The 15587-nt window shown below is 32.0% G+C and overlaps 1 protein-coding gene across 4 annotated transcripts in view; it reads right to left on the bottom strand.

The window, feature by feature from the left end:
- Positions 1-2845: 2845 nt before the first annotated feature.
- Positions 2846-15587, bottom strand: part of USP25 (ubiquitin specific peptidase 25) — a 136900-nt gene continuing 124158 nt past the window's right edge. For all 4 annotated transcript variants that reach the window (XM_038581247.1, XM_038581248.1, XM_038581249.1 and 1 more), the window contains 5 exons: positions 15154-15232; positions 11946-12025; positions 8098-8221; positions 4584-4779; positions 2846-4273 (listed from right to left, as the gene is read on the bottom strand). In XM_038581247.1, coding sequence (XP_038437175.1) covers positions 4101-4273; positions 4584-4779; positions 8098-8221; positions 11946-12025; positions 15154-15232 — 652 coding nt within the window. In that variant the 3' untranslated portion in view covers positions 2846-4100. The remainder of the gene's footprint in view (positions 4274-4583; positions 4780-8097; positions 8222-11945; positions 12026-15153; positions 15233-15587) is intronic.

Raw genomic sequence — 15587 nt, 5'->3', positions numbered from 1 at the left:
GAGTTGAAGAATCATAGCTGGTCAAGTAAACAGCTGACCCAGAATCCAGACCCAGGCAGCATTTGAGCATAGCTTTGGCTGGAGCACATACTAAAATGGGCATGTTCCATGGCTGAGGGGGGCAGCAGCAAATGTAAATCACTTGCCTTTTCATGGAACATACAAGAATGCAAAAAGCAAATTTTTCCGTCCTGCTTTTGTCAGACTCCATTATTAGTCTCTCAAGGTAATGGCAGAGTTGATTCTTAGAAAAAATAAAGTTGGAGAAACACCTACCAAATGTTCTCATATTAGTTCTCACTTTAAAAGTCTTTTAAGAATCCATGTTAGATAGGACCTAGACACTTTTTTTAAAAGAACACTCCTCATGTGCTTTTGATGCACAACCAAGGTTAAGAATATTAGTCTAGCTCTAGATTACTGAAAATGTGAGAACCATTTGCTAAAGGACAAACTGATGCTTTACTGGCTTGCGCTGGAATAAGGCAAAGAGTACAGTTTTTGAATTCTACAGAAGAGGAAATATGTCCCCCAAATAATGGATGTACTTTTAAGTAAAGGTGTAAGTTCATTTTACATCATATTTGATTTTATATTTTCCTCCTAACACTGGGTTATCAATAATATCCACCTCTTATTAGATCTTGGTTAACTAATAATTAACTGTAAATGCATAGGTATGGAAGTTAAAAGTTGAAGGGTATCATATCCAACGGCTCCATTTTCTTGGTAAGGCAAAGGAAAAATCATCCTGTTTTATTGGAGCTGGCATGGACTAGGAGGTTGAGAATGGTAGTGGTTTGAAATAGCCATTGAGAAAAACTATACATAGAATGAATAAGGATATTTGAAATTCCAATGTGAATGCACGTGTGTAGCTGTATATATAGTCCCCTCAATCATGACTCATATTTTTATTAGTGTCATAGTATTTATTATTTAATTACTGTCACTTTTATTAAAGCTTATTAGAAAAAGAAGGAACTCAAGGCCAGAAAGACTAGAAGTGAGGAGGAGAAATGATGCATAGAATAGATGATCCTTTCTTTTTCTGCTCCCTCCCCAAAACCCAATACTTTTGTGTATACACTGCATAAAATTACCCAAACATGGCCACAATGGTTAACAGTAGTTACCTCTGGGCTGAGGGTGGAAAGGGCGATGGAAAAGGGAAGAGGAGCAGGTAAGAATAAAAACATTAGCAAAGTAGAAACAGTACAAAGTTAAGTGAAACTGATGGAAACCCACATAAAAAAAAAAAAAGAAAAAGAAACCCACATAAACATGGGCAGTCAACATGAGTATTTCATTAACTCAACAAAGATCTGTTCAATGAAAATACACTGAACTGATACTGATTAGATGAATGCATTGTGAGCAATTCCTAACTTGGTTTGCTATAGCTTTAACATGGTTTTCAGAAAACAGTGAAAGTAAAAACAATAAAGCAGATATAACAGCAGAACCATGGATACTTGCATTGTAATCTTGAGGCTAAAGGGAAGAAGCTATCATACTTTTGTGTTTGGAAAGGAGGACATAAACACTGTCACACACTATGGACTGAATTGTGTCACCCACCGCCAAAATCCTACGTTGAAACCACTCCACCCAAGGTAACCGTATGTGGAGACAGAGCTTTTAAAGGCCGAATGAGGTCATAAGGGTGGGGTCCTCATCCAGTATGACTGGTGTAAAATTTATTTTCTCTGAGAAAATAAATAAATTTGTTCGATAACCCACCCACTTAGCCTGTAGTACTTAGTCATGGCAGCCCTGAGATAAATATACATACTTTGGATAAAGTTATCATGGGCACAACAAATGATATAGAATCTGCTTAATGACGTACAATAAATTTTAAAAAACAACAAAAAATGATTACACAAGGGTATCCCTACTCACTGCTCATAAGCATCTGAGAGACTGTACTTTTGGGGATGCAGTAGGATTCAGAAGCAGAAGTCAACAACTCTGAATCATAAACAAAGATACTGAACTCTAGAGAATTAGGTATAGGAGGAGAAAATCCACCTTAGTGTCAATAAATCTAAAACTAAGAAAATGATTTTTTTAGTTACTTCCTTGACATCACAACTGAAGGAAATACTGAAAAGCTTCCAATAAGGGATCAGAGGTAAATGGAAATTAAACAGCATCAATTTCAGGTGCATAAAATGCTGACAGTTTTATCTACTGCCCTGGTCCAGTTTAGACCGGATTGAAACATATTGATACAAAAGCAAGTTGTTTCCCCAGGTCTTGAAAAAGGTCACTTTTAAAAAATGAGTACTTCAGGGTGATTAACAGGAATGAATAAGCTGGCTTTTTAAGTAGAAAGTAAAAACAATAATAATACTTACCTTCAGCATAAGAACCACATACGATTTTCCCTGGATATGCCTTGTGAAGGGAGTAATTTCCACATGGTGTTTGAGCACTTTGTGTCTCAGTGGGTCAATTATACACAGAAACACAGACAATTTTACCATTATTGTAGAATATCACAGAATACTGAAGATACTTTACAAATACTTTGCTGATACATATGGAGTTTTAAAACTTTGGACAGGATCTGAAAACCAATGTAGGATACTAATTCTGCTTAGTAGAGAATTTAAAATCTAAACCAAAACACATTTTGGTAGCTACAATGTGCAAAATCTAACCTTAAGATAAAATTAGTACCAATTCCTTGTCATTAATACCTCTAGTGCATTCATACCTTAAGGAACGTTACATAATTGCTTAATATTTTCTTCTTCCTCCTCTGTCCAAGATCTTTTATGAGAGGCACTTATAAAGAGTTCAAGTTTTGGCGGCGCTATAACAAACATACACATAGTATAATGATATATTTTACTATGCTAACAAAGTATCATTTATAAAGAAATTTTTATAAAGTCAAAAATAGGTTATTGGTAACATGATTACCTTTAAAGCATTGATTTTCATTCACAATATTACTTCATTAATCTTAAACAGCAGTTCCATCTACAAAACATTCTACAGCTTTTTCTTTTTGAAAAGGAGGAAAATAAAAGCAGGTAAGGTACTCATAACTTCTAGTTTAACAATATCAACTTCATTTCACAGCGTTGATTAGTAGAGAACATTTTCAATTAAAGTGGTATACAATTTACAAAAATAGAATGATTATATAATGTAAAACATTGTCCTCCATTATGAAGAATGTGTATATGTGTGTATGTGTGTGTGTCTGTGTGTGTATATACATATACAGATTTCTTATAAGTTTCACTATTAAATAGCCCTTATTCAAGTACTTTTTTCTGGTATCTCTTGAAATAATCACCTTGCTATATTATTTGTAAATACATAAAAAAATAAAAGGTTAATCTAAGAAAAAGTTAAAAGTTTCAGTGTGGTTGACTTAAATATCAGCCGCTTACTTCAGTGAAAACCTGATTTGAATTCAAAACAGGTTTAGGTGCCACTAAGTTTAACAACTTAGTCAAAAATATAGATACATTTAAGTGTCAAATATTTAGTAAATTTCCAATATGCTAACAGAGAAAAATTAAAAGTTTGTAATAATCTAGTCATCTGTCCATCCAATCTTACACAATCCCCAGACAAAATTCATTTATATATAACTAAAATAATACACTAATATACAATATACCTGCTAACAAACACATAGGTAGCCATAAATAAAACTTTATTCTTTAATTTCATTTACAAGCTACCAAGTATTATGTATCGTACACAGTGCTGAACACTTAAATGGCTGCAGTCATGGAAGGATCCAGACTGAATGGAAAGCTGTAGATAAAAGAAAAAAGCAAAGTAATACTGTAACAGAAAGGTGGCAAAAGCATGGTTTTGCCATAATGAAATCAATCAGATTTGTAATTATACATCAGTCCTGGTTAAAACAAAGTCTGAGCGCCATGCGATTCTCAGCTTTATTGTTTGTAGTCCGGCTAGAGTCTGTATAGTCATTTTGTGTTTTGCAGTTATTAAAATAAAAAAAAAGTTAAAAACTATAGCAGCAACAAGCAAACCCTGTGACAGGAAGGCAAGGGTTAAGAACTAAAAAAAGTTTATACAGTGTGTTTAGGGAAAGTGTGTGCAGTTTATCTTCCATCAGCAGGAGTTCGACTGAGGGACAACATGATTCGGGCAAACCGCTCACACAGTTCATGTGTGGAATATGAAGGTAACTTCGGTGGTTCGTGAAAACCTTTAATCTCAGTAGAACAATCGAGCAGTTTTGGCAGAAAATCTGTCAGCTTCTCTTGGAGGTTTGCTGTAAATACAAACAATTAGATGTAGCTAAAGATAGAGAGGGAAAGAAATTATCTTTAACATGATTTATTAAAGTGGTCAATTGATGTTTCATTTCAAAATATGCAAAATAATCACCATTTGGTGGAGAGAGGTAGAATATAAATGGCAAGGCAATGTGCACAACTTGGTTTGTAAACAGGAAAAAAAAAGTAATGATGTGAATGTAAAATATTACAGAATATAAAAAATGATAAGAATAAATAATAATCTAATTCTAACTACACTTAATCCCAACAACTGAGGTGCCCACTAGCACAGGTTAAACTTACATTCCATTTCTTGTCCAAGATAGGAACACCATCGATTTCTCATGTCTTCCACAGCAAGAATATCTTTCTCTTCCATTTCATCCACCAATAACAAGGGCAAAAATGGGACAATAAACTCGTTCATGATAATCAGACCATTGTTTACTTCTCGATCCTCTCCAGATTCAAACAATTCTGCCGCTTGCTCATTTAATTTCTTAATGCAATGAGGAAAAGAAAGAGTTTGGGTTTTTTTAATTAAATAAAAACACTTGTGTTAATATTGAAGATGACATAATAAGTATGTTTACAAACAATTTTAGAACAAATAGCAATCAGGAAAAACAATCTCAATCTATTCGAGCATGAAGTCTCTTAGAAAAAGCTGTACATATAATAATAACAAAAACAAAAGCAAAAAGAAGTGGTGAAAATAGTTATATTTTTAAAGTTCATATTCAGCTTATATTACTGTAATCATCACTACAAGGGCCATTTTTATTCTCCAGAGGTAAATTTCCCCTATTCTAAAATTTGGTAAGACATCAAAGTAATTTTAAAAATTAAAAAAAAAAAATTCAGATTCCATATTAACTTTGAAGAACATTTTATCATCTTTTTGGAAATGCCAAGTGAATAAATATTGTTGTATTTCTTGAATATAAAATAAAAAATCAATCAATTCATTATTCCTTCAAAAAATTCTTACTGAATACATACTATATGCCAGAGGCTGTTCTAGTTTCAGAGGAACCCAAGTGATTAGTACAGGAAACCCTCACGGAGCTTACAATTTGCCATCGAGATTAGAAAACTTCTGTAAAGGACAAGGTAATAAGATATACTTAAGGCTTTGAGGGCCATATGGTTTCTGCTGTAACTACTCTGTCATTGCTGCACTAATGCAGCCATATATAATATGCAAATGACTGGACTATGTTTCAATAAAACTTTATTTACAAAAACACATGGTAGACTAGAGTACAGGCCAAGTGTGCTGATAGCAGAAGACAGAAATTCATGAGATAAGAAATACAGACATAGGAAACAGATAAGAAATTACAGGTATAACAAGAGCTTAATATTGAAGGGTTTAGGTCTGAAATTTTATGTTTAGAGCATGATAGATATGCTTTTGAAATATTCATAGTTTTAAGCTGAATTTCAAATAAAAAAATTATATTTTTATGTTTATGTCATTCTTGAAGGATTCATCTCTTGACTTTGTAGAGAGGCTTATGATCAAAATCTAACTCAGTCACTAAGCAGTTAGTTATCTAATCTTGAGCAAATACATAATTTCTTAGCTTCAGTTTCTTCATATGGAAAATGGAATATTATCACCTTCCATATACAGTGGTTAAGAGAATTAAATGAAATAAGCCATTAAGCACCTAGTATAATTTTTACAATATACATTCAAAGACATAATAGTTAACTATCATTCTGAAATTTAATGTTAACTTGTCTGGAAACAACTTAAATATCAAACACCCAAAGCCAAATTTATTCATCTTCTTTAGAGTCCCAGAAGCCAAACACAAAACTACAAAGTCAGGCAGTTTTGATGATTCTTTTTCCTTCTTTCCACTCATCTAGTAGTTACCAAGTCCCTTGATGGCACTTCTTTCATCATCTTCTATGCCCTCTTCTTTGTACCCACTGTACTTCTGCTTTGGTTGAGGCTCTCACCTTTCTTCCTCCTTCGAGGGACTTCAATCTCTACTTCTTTCTAGTTCATCCTCTAATATGCTATAGCCAGAATTATTTTCTAAAACAAACCTGAACATGTCAAATCTACTTAAACTTAAAAAGGTCCAAACTCATTAGAATGCTGCATAAGCTTCTACATAGGCTGACATCAACAAGTACCGTTAGCTTCATCATTTCCACCTAACCCTGTTCCTCATAACCTAGCCACAATGGATCTATCTTCATTTTCTGTTGTATACTTCCCATGCCTTTTCATATACTGTCCCTCTGGGCTAGACTGTTCTTCTGTCTTCTCTACAAGGCATAAAATTCCTATTTATCCATCAAGATCCAGATCAGTGTTGTTTGTATCTCTTACAGTTTTCCTTGACAACTTGCAGGCATATGATTTTGCGTGTTTCTCATATTGACATTTATTCTGGAATATAAAAGTCATTTCTGTACAGACGGAGTTCTCAGAGGGCAGGATATAAACAGGTCTTGTCTTTGTATCCCTCAAATCTGACACTCAGTAAATATTCAATACAAAAAAACCCAAAAGGAACCCTGACATAATCCTCACGAGGTGTCATTTAAATCCCTGTGTAAAACACCAAACTAGATATGGCTGGTTTACTATTATAAACTAATGAGAAACATTCTATCATTTTTTTAAATGTTTTGAAGTAACCAAGTTTTGGCTGTATTTATGCTTAAAATAGCTTTACCAAAATATTTCCATATCCCAAGGCTTTAATATTTTTACATTAAAAATTGCTTTAATTCATTCCATATATAAATATATAATATCTTGTATTTTTTTAAGCTAAAATATATTCCAGTCTTCCTTCTCAGGTGTTGACTAAAAACTTTTTGAAACTGGCCAAATTTAAGAACTATCCTCCATGGATACAAACCACTAACAATTCAAGTTTTAAAATACACTCAAATGCAATAAAAGCAGCTGAGAGAAAAATAGTAAGATCACAAACTTCTAATATTCTCATTTGAAAATTTTAAAGACATACTAAAGACTACAATTAGTTTATACTATGTAGTTCTACTGAAAGAAAACATTTTACCAGCATACCTAGTTAGTTGTTTATATTTGAACCATGTAACTTATATAAGCTCAAAAATCATACATTCTTGAATAATTTTGTATTCAAGAGCAATGTTAGTAGTTAAAGATGAAATTCAATTGGAAAAATATATAAAGATGGACTTTGTCATTTAATACATATTAGCTAATGAGAGAAAGTACTCCAGACATCTAGAAAGTAATGTGATGTAAAAAAAACTACTAAAAAGATTTTTTAAAGTTTATATAACAATAGTAATATTTCTGCACATGGATAGTAAAAATATTTGAGGGGAAAAAACCTACCAAAGACTAGGTGAGAAAAAAGGATACTGTATTACAATGAATCTTTTCACAATATGTACACCAAATATACTATTTATAAAAACTCAAAAAAATCTATTATTTTTTCTGGAATAATCATAATAATTCCTCAGGCCCTGTGCAGCGCCTCTTCTCTCACCATAAAAGGGAATGGCAGAATGATGAAGAAATCTAAATATAGAAATGTAAGTATTTTTATCTCAATTTAAGCACATTTCTAGTTTATCACCTGCAATATTTAGAATTAATAAAGAAGGGATAAGAGTACATTGAGTGCATTGAGTGCATTCTCACATTGTAAGGGATTAAACCCAGATTATAAACATCATCATGATGCTTTCCCCATCAGAATTATTGTCAATCACACATGAGTCTGAAAATGTGTTCAATGTAAGACAAAATGATAAAGTAAACAGGATCTATGTATATTCAACTTACTAGTAAACATTCTCTTCTATAATGTGATATCAATTCTTCATCATGTCCTCTGTTTGGGCCTTTGGACAAGAGTTCTTTGTTGTTCTGATAGGCACAGATAAGGAACAGCAGGGAATCTATATAACTTAAAAATTAAAAGGAACACATAGCATTAGTATTTCATCTTTGTGGAAAAATAAGAAAAGTCAGCTACAATTATAAAATATTTTAAGTACACATTTAAGTGTTGATTATTCAGAACATTACAATAAAAATATTATCCAATGCCCTATAAGTCTGAGAATATCTTTTTAGCAACAGGCACATATGAAACCAGTATGTAGTTATATCATAAAGTAAACAACAAAAACAAAAAACGGAGCTAGGAATTAAGAAAAGACTGGGAGTAAAAAGTCCATAATTACTGAATTTAGATAGTTCTAGTCTTCTTTGGTAATCATTTCCCTCAAGTCTTCCATTTAGAGTCAAAATTAAGACTGATATGAAACCGAGAATCTACTTTTTTAACAACATAATGTCATTTTTGTTTGAAGGAAGGATCAAGTTACTCTGTTTCTTTATAACAAACATCATCTGTTTCATTCAGTGACCATTCAGGTTTTTTCCATGTGTAGGTACAGTTCTCATCACAGAGAAAAATGTAATCGGTAGAGGGGAGAATATCTAAAGGAGTCCAGGGAAAGTAGAAGGGGAAAAGAATCCTGCTAAATCTGAAAACCCTAGTGAGATACAACAAAAAAAAGAGCATACCTACATAAAAGCTGGCAATTAGGTCTCTCATATTTGATATAATATTAATATATATTAATGTAAGTCTAGGTTATGAATTTCAAACTATGTTTTAAAAAGGGATGAGGGTGGAAATGTTTGAGCATTCTATTTGCCTCTAAAATAATTATCCTCTCTTCATATGCTTAAAGAAGTAGATACAGGTATATATTTGGAGAACTAAATTATGAATGATAGTATATCACCTTTGTGTCAGTTTTTCTAATCATAACATACCTTCTCTTATGGATTAACTCAGAAAATGTAACATCCTAAAAGGTGAAATATTATAAAGAAACACTTTTAAAACTCTAGGTTACACTAAGTTTTACTGCTTATTATTTAATTTCATGGGCTCAAATATAAATCAATTCTATACTTCAAATGTTAAATGTAGAATTGAAATTAATGACAACTCAAATTACACACCTGAAACTATTTCATAAAAAATAAGCTACTTCATACTTTTGAAAAGGAATTTGTTTTTGAGAAAACCTATGAATATGGAATTTTATCTTGAAATAATACAAAAATAAGCTCAGCTAAAGACTTTGTTTTATTTATGAAAGAAAAAAAAGAAGGGAGTGATAATAGTATCAAATGTTGTTTTACACCACTAAATTAAGGTAGTCTGCTGGCACATCTACCTTTTTTTTTTTTTTATAGCTATTAAGTTTCCTACTCAAAAGTCTCCTTGGATGACATTCATATCTGGCCTTCAAGACCTGAGTTACCTCTCTAAGAATAGCTCTGAAACCATGACCTTGTTCCAATATTCTACTGAAGTACACAATTTCCATAGTTTATCAACAACCTCTAAAGAGCCTACAAACATATCTTCAAACAAATCAGAGTAAGACTCAGCTGTTCAGGTACCACATTCTTATTTTAAGATAAAACAAGACCATGCAGCTCTTGTAGATTCTCTTTATCCTCATTTACAGTATTATAAAATTATGGTTCCTAAAAACATAATTTCACTTCACTACTCACAGACTTGACAATGGACTATCAATCAGTATTCCATTCAAGGCTTTAAAGTGCTATGTTTTTACTTAAAAAAAAAAAAAGTTGGACAGAATCTTTGGCAATATTTTCTAACCTGCTAGCTGTGGTAATTGCTATATTTAAAGTGTAAAATGAACATTTCTTTTTACAATAGGCCATAAATATTTGTCATTATTACTAGTTTTCTAGTTGACCTTTCTGATTCAATAACATTTGCTACAGAATCTTCACTTCCTGAATAAGTATATATTTGAGAATAAGCAAATTATGAAATTTAAATACTTCCAAGTTATATCTCAAATTCTTTAACAAATGTTAATTAAGAAAAGCTAATATAGAAGTGAATGCAGAGAGCAAGAAAGTGACAGTTTCATCTTTTTAATTCTTTTTGAGAAAAATAAATACTTCTTGTACTTACCCGATTTTATTAAATTTTATAAGAATACAGATCTCTATTTCAATTTTTCTCTCCCTAGTTAATTGTGTGACCCTGAAAAAAATATTACTGTATCTCTCTGGAGACGTGTGTAAGAAAAAATAGTTTCTTTATCTATAAAATTAAAATGCCTTATTGATCTTAGATACTCTGTTCAATTATAAGGTCACATTACTATCCTTCTCAGAAATATTAATCCTAGATATCCTAAAGTGAATTTAAATACTCCTATTAAAGAAATAAAACTCTGACCAAAATAAAGTAACTCAAAATGGAGCTACTAATCAAAATACTTTTCTATTTCAGTGACCAAAGTGAATTACCTTATAAAGTACACACTATTTGTGATATATTTTTGATGAGCATTGGATGTTGTATGAATTCTACTCCAAAAATCAATATTGCACTCTGTTAACAAAGTTAAAATAAAAATAAATAAATAAATTACACAAGCATTAGGACTTTAGGACTTTAATAATTTGCATCCAAGTATTAACATTATTTTTTAATTTTGTGTTAACTTTTAAAATTTTGGTCCCACAAATAGAGGAATGCAGTCCAACAGAACTTTCTGCAGCAATGGAAGTATTCTATCTGTGCTGGCCAATATGGGGAACCACTAGCCACAGGTGGCTACTAAACATTCAAAATGTGGCTAGTGTGACTAAGAAACTGAATTTTTAGTTTAAAAATTTTTAATTAAATTTAAATTGTCACATGTAGTTGGTAGCAACCAGGATGGCCAGTAATACCCCGTGTTGTCATTTAAAAACAAAATTGCATCAACATCTCAGTGGAGGTTTCCTATAGTTCATACAAAACAAGGAAAGGAAGGAAAGAAAGAAAAGAGGGGATTCAATAATGCTTTTACTTGAATACACTATTACAGTCTATTAAAAATACAGCACTTTCTAAAAAAAAATCACTAGTCAAGTACATTCATGGTAAAGATTATGAGTTAAGAAATACGTGAATAACATGTAAACACAAACTCACTAGTTTATAATGTGTAAGTAAATAATCAGTATCCATCCTTTTTTGACACTTAAAAATAAATATTAGAATTTAATAAGTAGAGATTCCTTTAAAATAATATGTAATTTAAGTGAAAAATGATCTAAAATGTGTTTGTAGTCACAAAGCTTAGAAGACAAGTGATCTATTTTCTACAGCTATACTGTTTATAGTACCTGGAAGATCGGACAAAGAGACAGATTGAAAAGACTATCTTTGCTCTGAAGTCAAGATTAGACTCAGAAAGAACATGAAAAAAGGCTGGAGACTGAATGCAAATGTTAAGGAATACAAAGAATTCTGTGTTGGGCTACCAGCAAACTTGTAGGCTTCAACCTAATCCTATTCCATCCGAAACTTCAACTGTAGTATTTGAGAGTCAATAAAAACAAAGATTAACGCCAACCTTACAGATTTAATTGAAAACTGAAAATATTTGGAGTGTATAGGAACTATCTTTACTAACTACACAATTTTTCTGTAAATCTAAAACTTATAAAATTAAAAGTTTATTAAAAATACATATTGTGAAGAAAATATTTTCTATAGATGAGGTCATAACCAAATAGAATTATGTACAGAAATTAAGCTCTTCCTTTCCTATTTGGCCACTCTGCCTTACCTTTCTCTTTGAAAATTTTCGAGCCCAATTATGAGATACATTGTTGTTTCCCTGAATTTCCTATAATCCTGATGCCACTCCTGTAGGTAAAAGAAAATATTAAAAGAATGCAGAGGAGGATATTAAAACCATAATGAAAACTGTTTATAAAGTAATGCATTGTTCTGACAACTATTCAGATTAATAGAAGCAAAGAATTCAAAATTAAGATGCACTAGACCTAAATCAAGACTTTCAATTTTAATACACAAGACTTTATTAGTCTAAGAATAAATGTACAAATTAGACATTATTAAGAAATTAAATGATTCACTGTAAGATAACAAATATAAAGGCAAAATAATCTACCATGTTTTGTGTTTCTCAAAAACCGTTCTGTATAAAGGTATATTATTAAAACATTATTATAGATGTACATCAGATTGGATGTAAGAGGTAAATGAAGTTACTACTGTAACAGAATCAATACTGAAGACTTATTTGATGAAGAATTTTAAGAAACTAAAAGAAAATTATCATAAATTTATTTAACCTTTTAACTTTGCCAAATTTATGTTAAATTTTATTTTATATATGGTAGCTGAATAGTTTCTTCATATGAGGTATGGTGAAAAGAATAAAAAGCATGTCATATTCCAACCACACCTCCCTCCAAAAAATCCAATTATTGGGCATGTAATAGGACTCAAGAATTCAGAACTGACACCCTCTACCTAGAAAACATTATCCGGATTTTTTGTTAAATTATAAAAAAAAGAAACTGCTTCAAGAAAAACTGTAACTAAATTCATATAGGATTTAATAAATAATTAAAGTTAGCTCTTGTGGGAAAGTATTCAAATTGCCACTCTTGTCATTAGAATTGCCTGAGAGGTCGTAAGTGAACTTTTTCTGTAAAGACCTAGACAGTAAGTGTTAGGCTTTGCAAGCCATGCAGTCTCTGTTGTCACTATTCAACTCTGCAACTGTAGTGTGAAAACAGTCCTACACAATATGTAAACAAATAGTTCCAATAAAACTGTATTTATAAAAACTGGCAGTGGGCTGGACTTGGTCTGTGGGCCAACGTTTGCTGACTCGTGACTCAGAGCGAGATAAAGATATGCAGGATACACAGAATCCAGAAACATATCATGTAAATATGTGTAAGATTTAATGGCTCTGCAGTTAGAATATGAGAAGTGTTCAAAACAAAAATATGCTGTGTTCAATCTGATGAAGCAACCACGGGGAGAGACTGCAGAATCAAATCATAATTAAAACATCAAGTCCCACGTAACTTGAATCTTGGAGACAAAGCAGAGTGAGCAACTCACTTGTCATCTCTGGCATATATCATATGTACATTTATTTACACATATGTTCTTAGATTTTTTATTCTGCTTTATTGTTGTAAATTACCTACCCTTATGCTTTTATTATTATAAAACATAGTGGTTAAGAATGGTATCTCTTGATTTCTAATAGAATAAGCCTTCCTACCTTGTTCTTCAAGAACATCTAGCTAGAGTGAGATGTTCGCATTTCATAAATTTTTCTAGGTTTTACTTAAGTAATATCTACACCCTACATGTGGCTCAAACTCATGACCTTGAGTTCAAGAGTTATACTCTCTGCTGACTGAGCCAACCAGGTATTCCTCATAAACTTTCTGAAATCAGCTTATCAACCTTCATCAAACAACTTGCTAGAAGTTTGATAGGAAATGCACAGAATCAGTAAACTACTCTGGGGGAAAAAATGGCATCATTAAAATACCAAGTTTTCCAAATATCTATGTATATCCATTTATTTAGGTTTTTCTTTAAGGTCTCCTTAAGTCATGTACATTTTTTTGCTAAATTGTTTTCTAGTTACTGCCCACTCTTTGATGCGATTATAAATAGTGTCTTTTTTTAAAATTTCACTTTTTCATTATCTGCTGCTGGGATAAAGGACTAAAAAAACTGGTGCTTGACATTAGTTCTACATGTTGCAAAGCTCTCTTACTAGTTCCAATTATTTATCTGTAAATTTTGTTTGTAATTTCTAGGTATAAAGTCCCCAAATAATGATAACCTTGATTCTTCTTTTCCAATCTTTTACATTTTATTTTTGTTGCTTTGCTGCTGCCCACTTGAACTTCCTGTACAATTCTGAATAGAAGTGGTGGTTGCAGACATCCCTGTCTTTTTGTTGATGACAAAAGGAAAGCTTTCAATGTCCATAGTTCTATATATTTGATAGTTTTGTTGTTCTTTGAGAGACTCTTTAGCAGCTTAAAGTAACTGTACATTGTATTCCAGGTTAAGGGTTTCCATCTAAAATGAGTATTCTTAGGGCACCTGGGTGACTCAGTGGTTGAGTGTCTGCCTTTGGCTCAGGTCATGATCCCAGGGTCTTGGGATGGAGTCCTGCATCAGGCTCCCTGGGGGAGCCTGCCTTTCCCTCTGCCTATATCTCTGCCTCTCTCATGAATAAATAAATAAATAAAATCTTTTAAAAAATGTGCATTTTCTTATATGATAATGTGATGAATTACAATAATTGTTTAAAGGAATCTAAAGTAATTAAGTTTGGGACCAAACATTAATAAAAGACACTATGAAATCAGCTTAAAATTTACTAGATTTATAAACTTAAAAAGACAATATATAGCTAAATTAAAAAGTTGAAGAAATACTAGGTGTTTAAACTGATAAATTTTTTAAAAAGCATTAATTTTAAGGCCAAAGTTAACACGAAAGAATTTTGTGTACAAAAATTACCATAAGCATGATATGAGTGTGCATGCATGCTCTCTCTCACATGTACAACACTGTCCAATAATGACAAATGTATATGGCATACAGTAATTAAAGTCAAGTTTTTAACTTCTTCCCTAAAATATCTGATTAGGCAAACAAAGAAAATACAGCATGGGTTCAGTGACCATAATAACATTTAAGAAGGAAGGAAGGAAGGAAGGAAGGAAGGAAGGAAGGAAGGGAGGGAGGGAGGGAGGGAGGGAGGGAGGGAGGGAGGAAGATAGATAGATAGATCGATCGATCGATCGATCCAGGTTGTGTTAACCAAGCTATAATCTGCTAGCTGTGAAAACTCTGGACAGGTTACTTTACCCTCTTCTATGCTTATTCGCTCATGCGCTCAACTATGTTGAAATAATAGGTAGATCAGTGAACAATAGAATTCCTCAATTTACAGCTCAACCTCTCAAAAGGCACTTTACCTCATATTCCTCCAAGTTTACTTCTTCAGGTTTTATCATTTCAAGTTTGGCTTGAGCAACTTTCATTATATTGTGACACCTTCAAATAAAAAAAATGCATTTCTAAATCAAAAGTAGAATTCATAAAAACTGAAAAATATGTGACACAAAACTAAACTACCCAACACATGAAAATAAAATCCACTGTCACTGAGCAATGGTTTTTTGAGGGAGCAACGACCAAATAATTTTAATTGAAAATGTTTTTTGGATCAATGTTGGATGGTAAAGTACATAAAAAAGACAGCATCAATAATTTTAACTCAAGTTTACCATGCTATATTTACATATGGCTTTTAAATTACACTCTATCAATACATACTGCAGAAGTAAACAAATGAAATGTGTTTTTTTATAATGTATTAAGTAAGCTTAAGAGACATTAAATCTCATTT

Source organism: Canis lupus, chromosome 31, assembly GCF_011100685.1.
Source record: "Canis lupus familiaris isolate Mischka breed German Shepherd chromosome 31, alternate assembly UU_Cfam_GSD_1.0, whole genome shotgun sequence".
In the NCBI taxonomy this organism is placed as follows: domain Eukaryota; kingdom Metazoa; phylum Chordata; class Mammalia; order Carnivora; family Canidae; genus Canis; species Canis lupus.
This window is presented reverse-complemented; position numbering and strand designations above follow the sequence as displayed.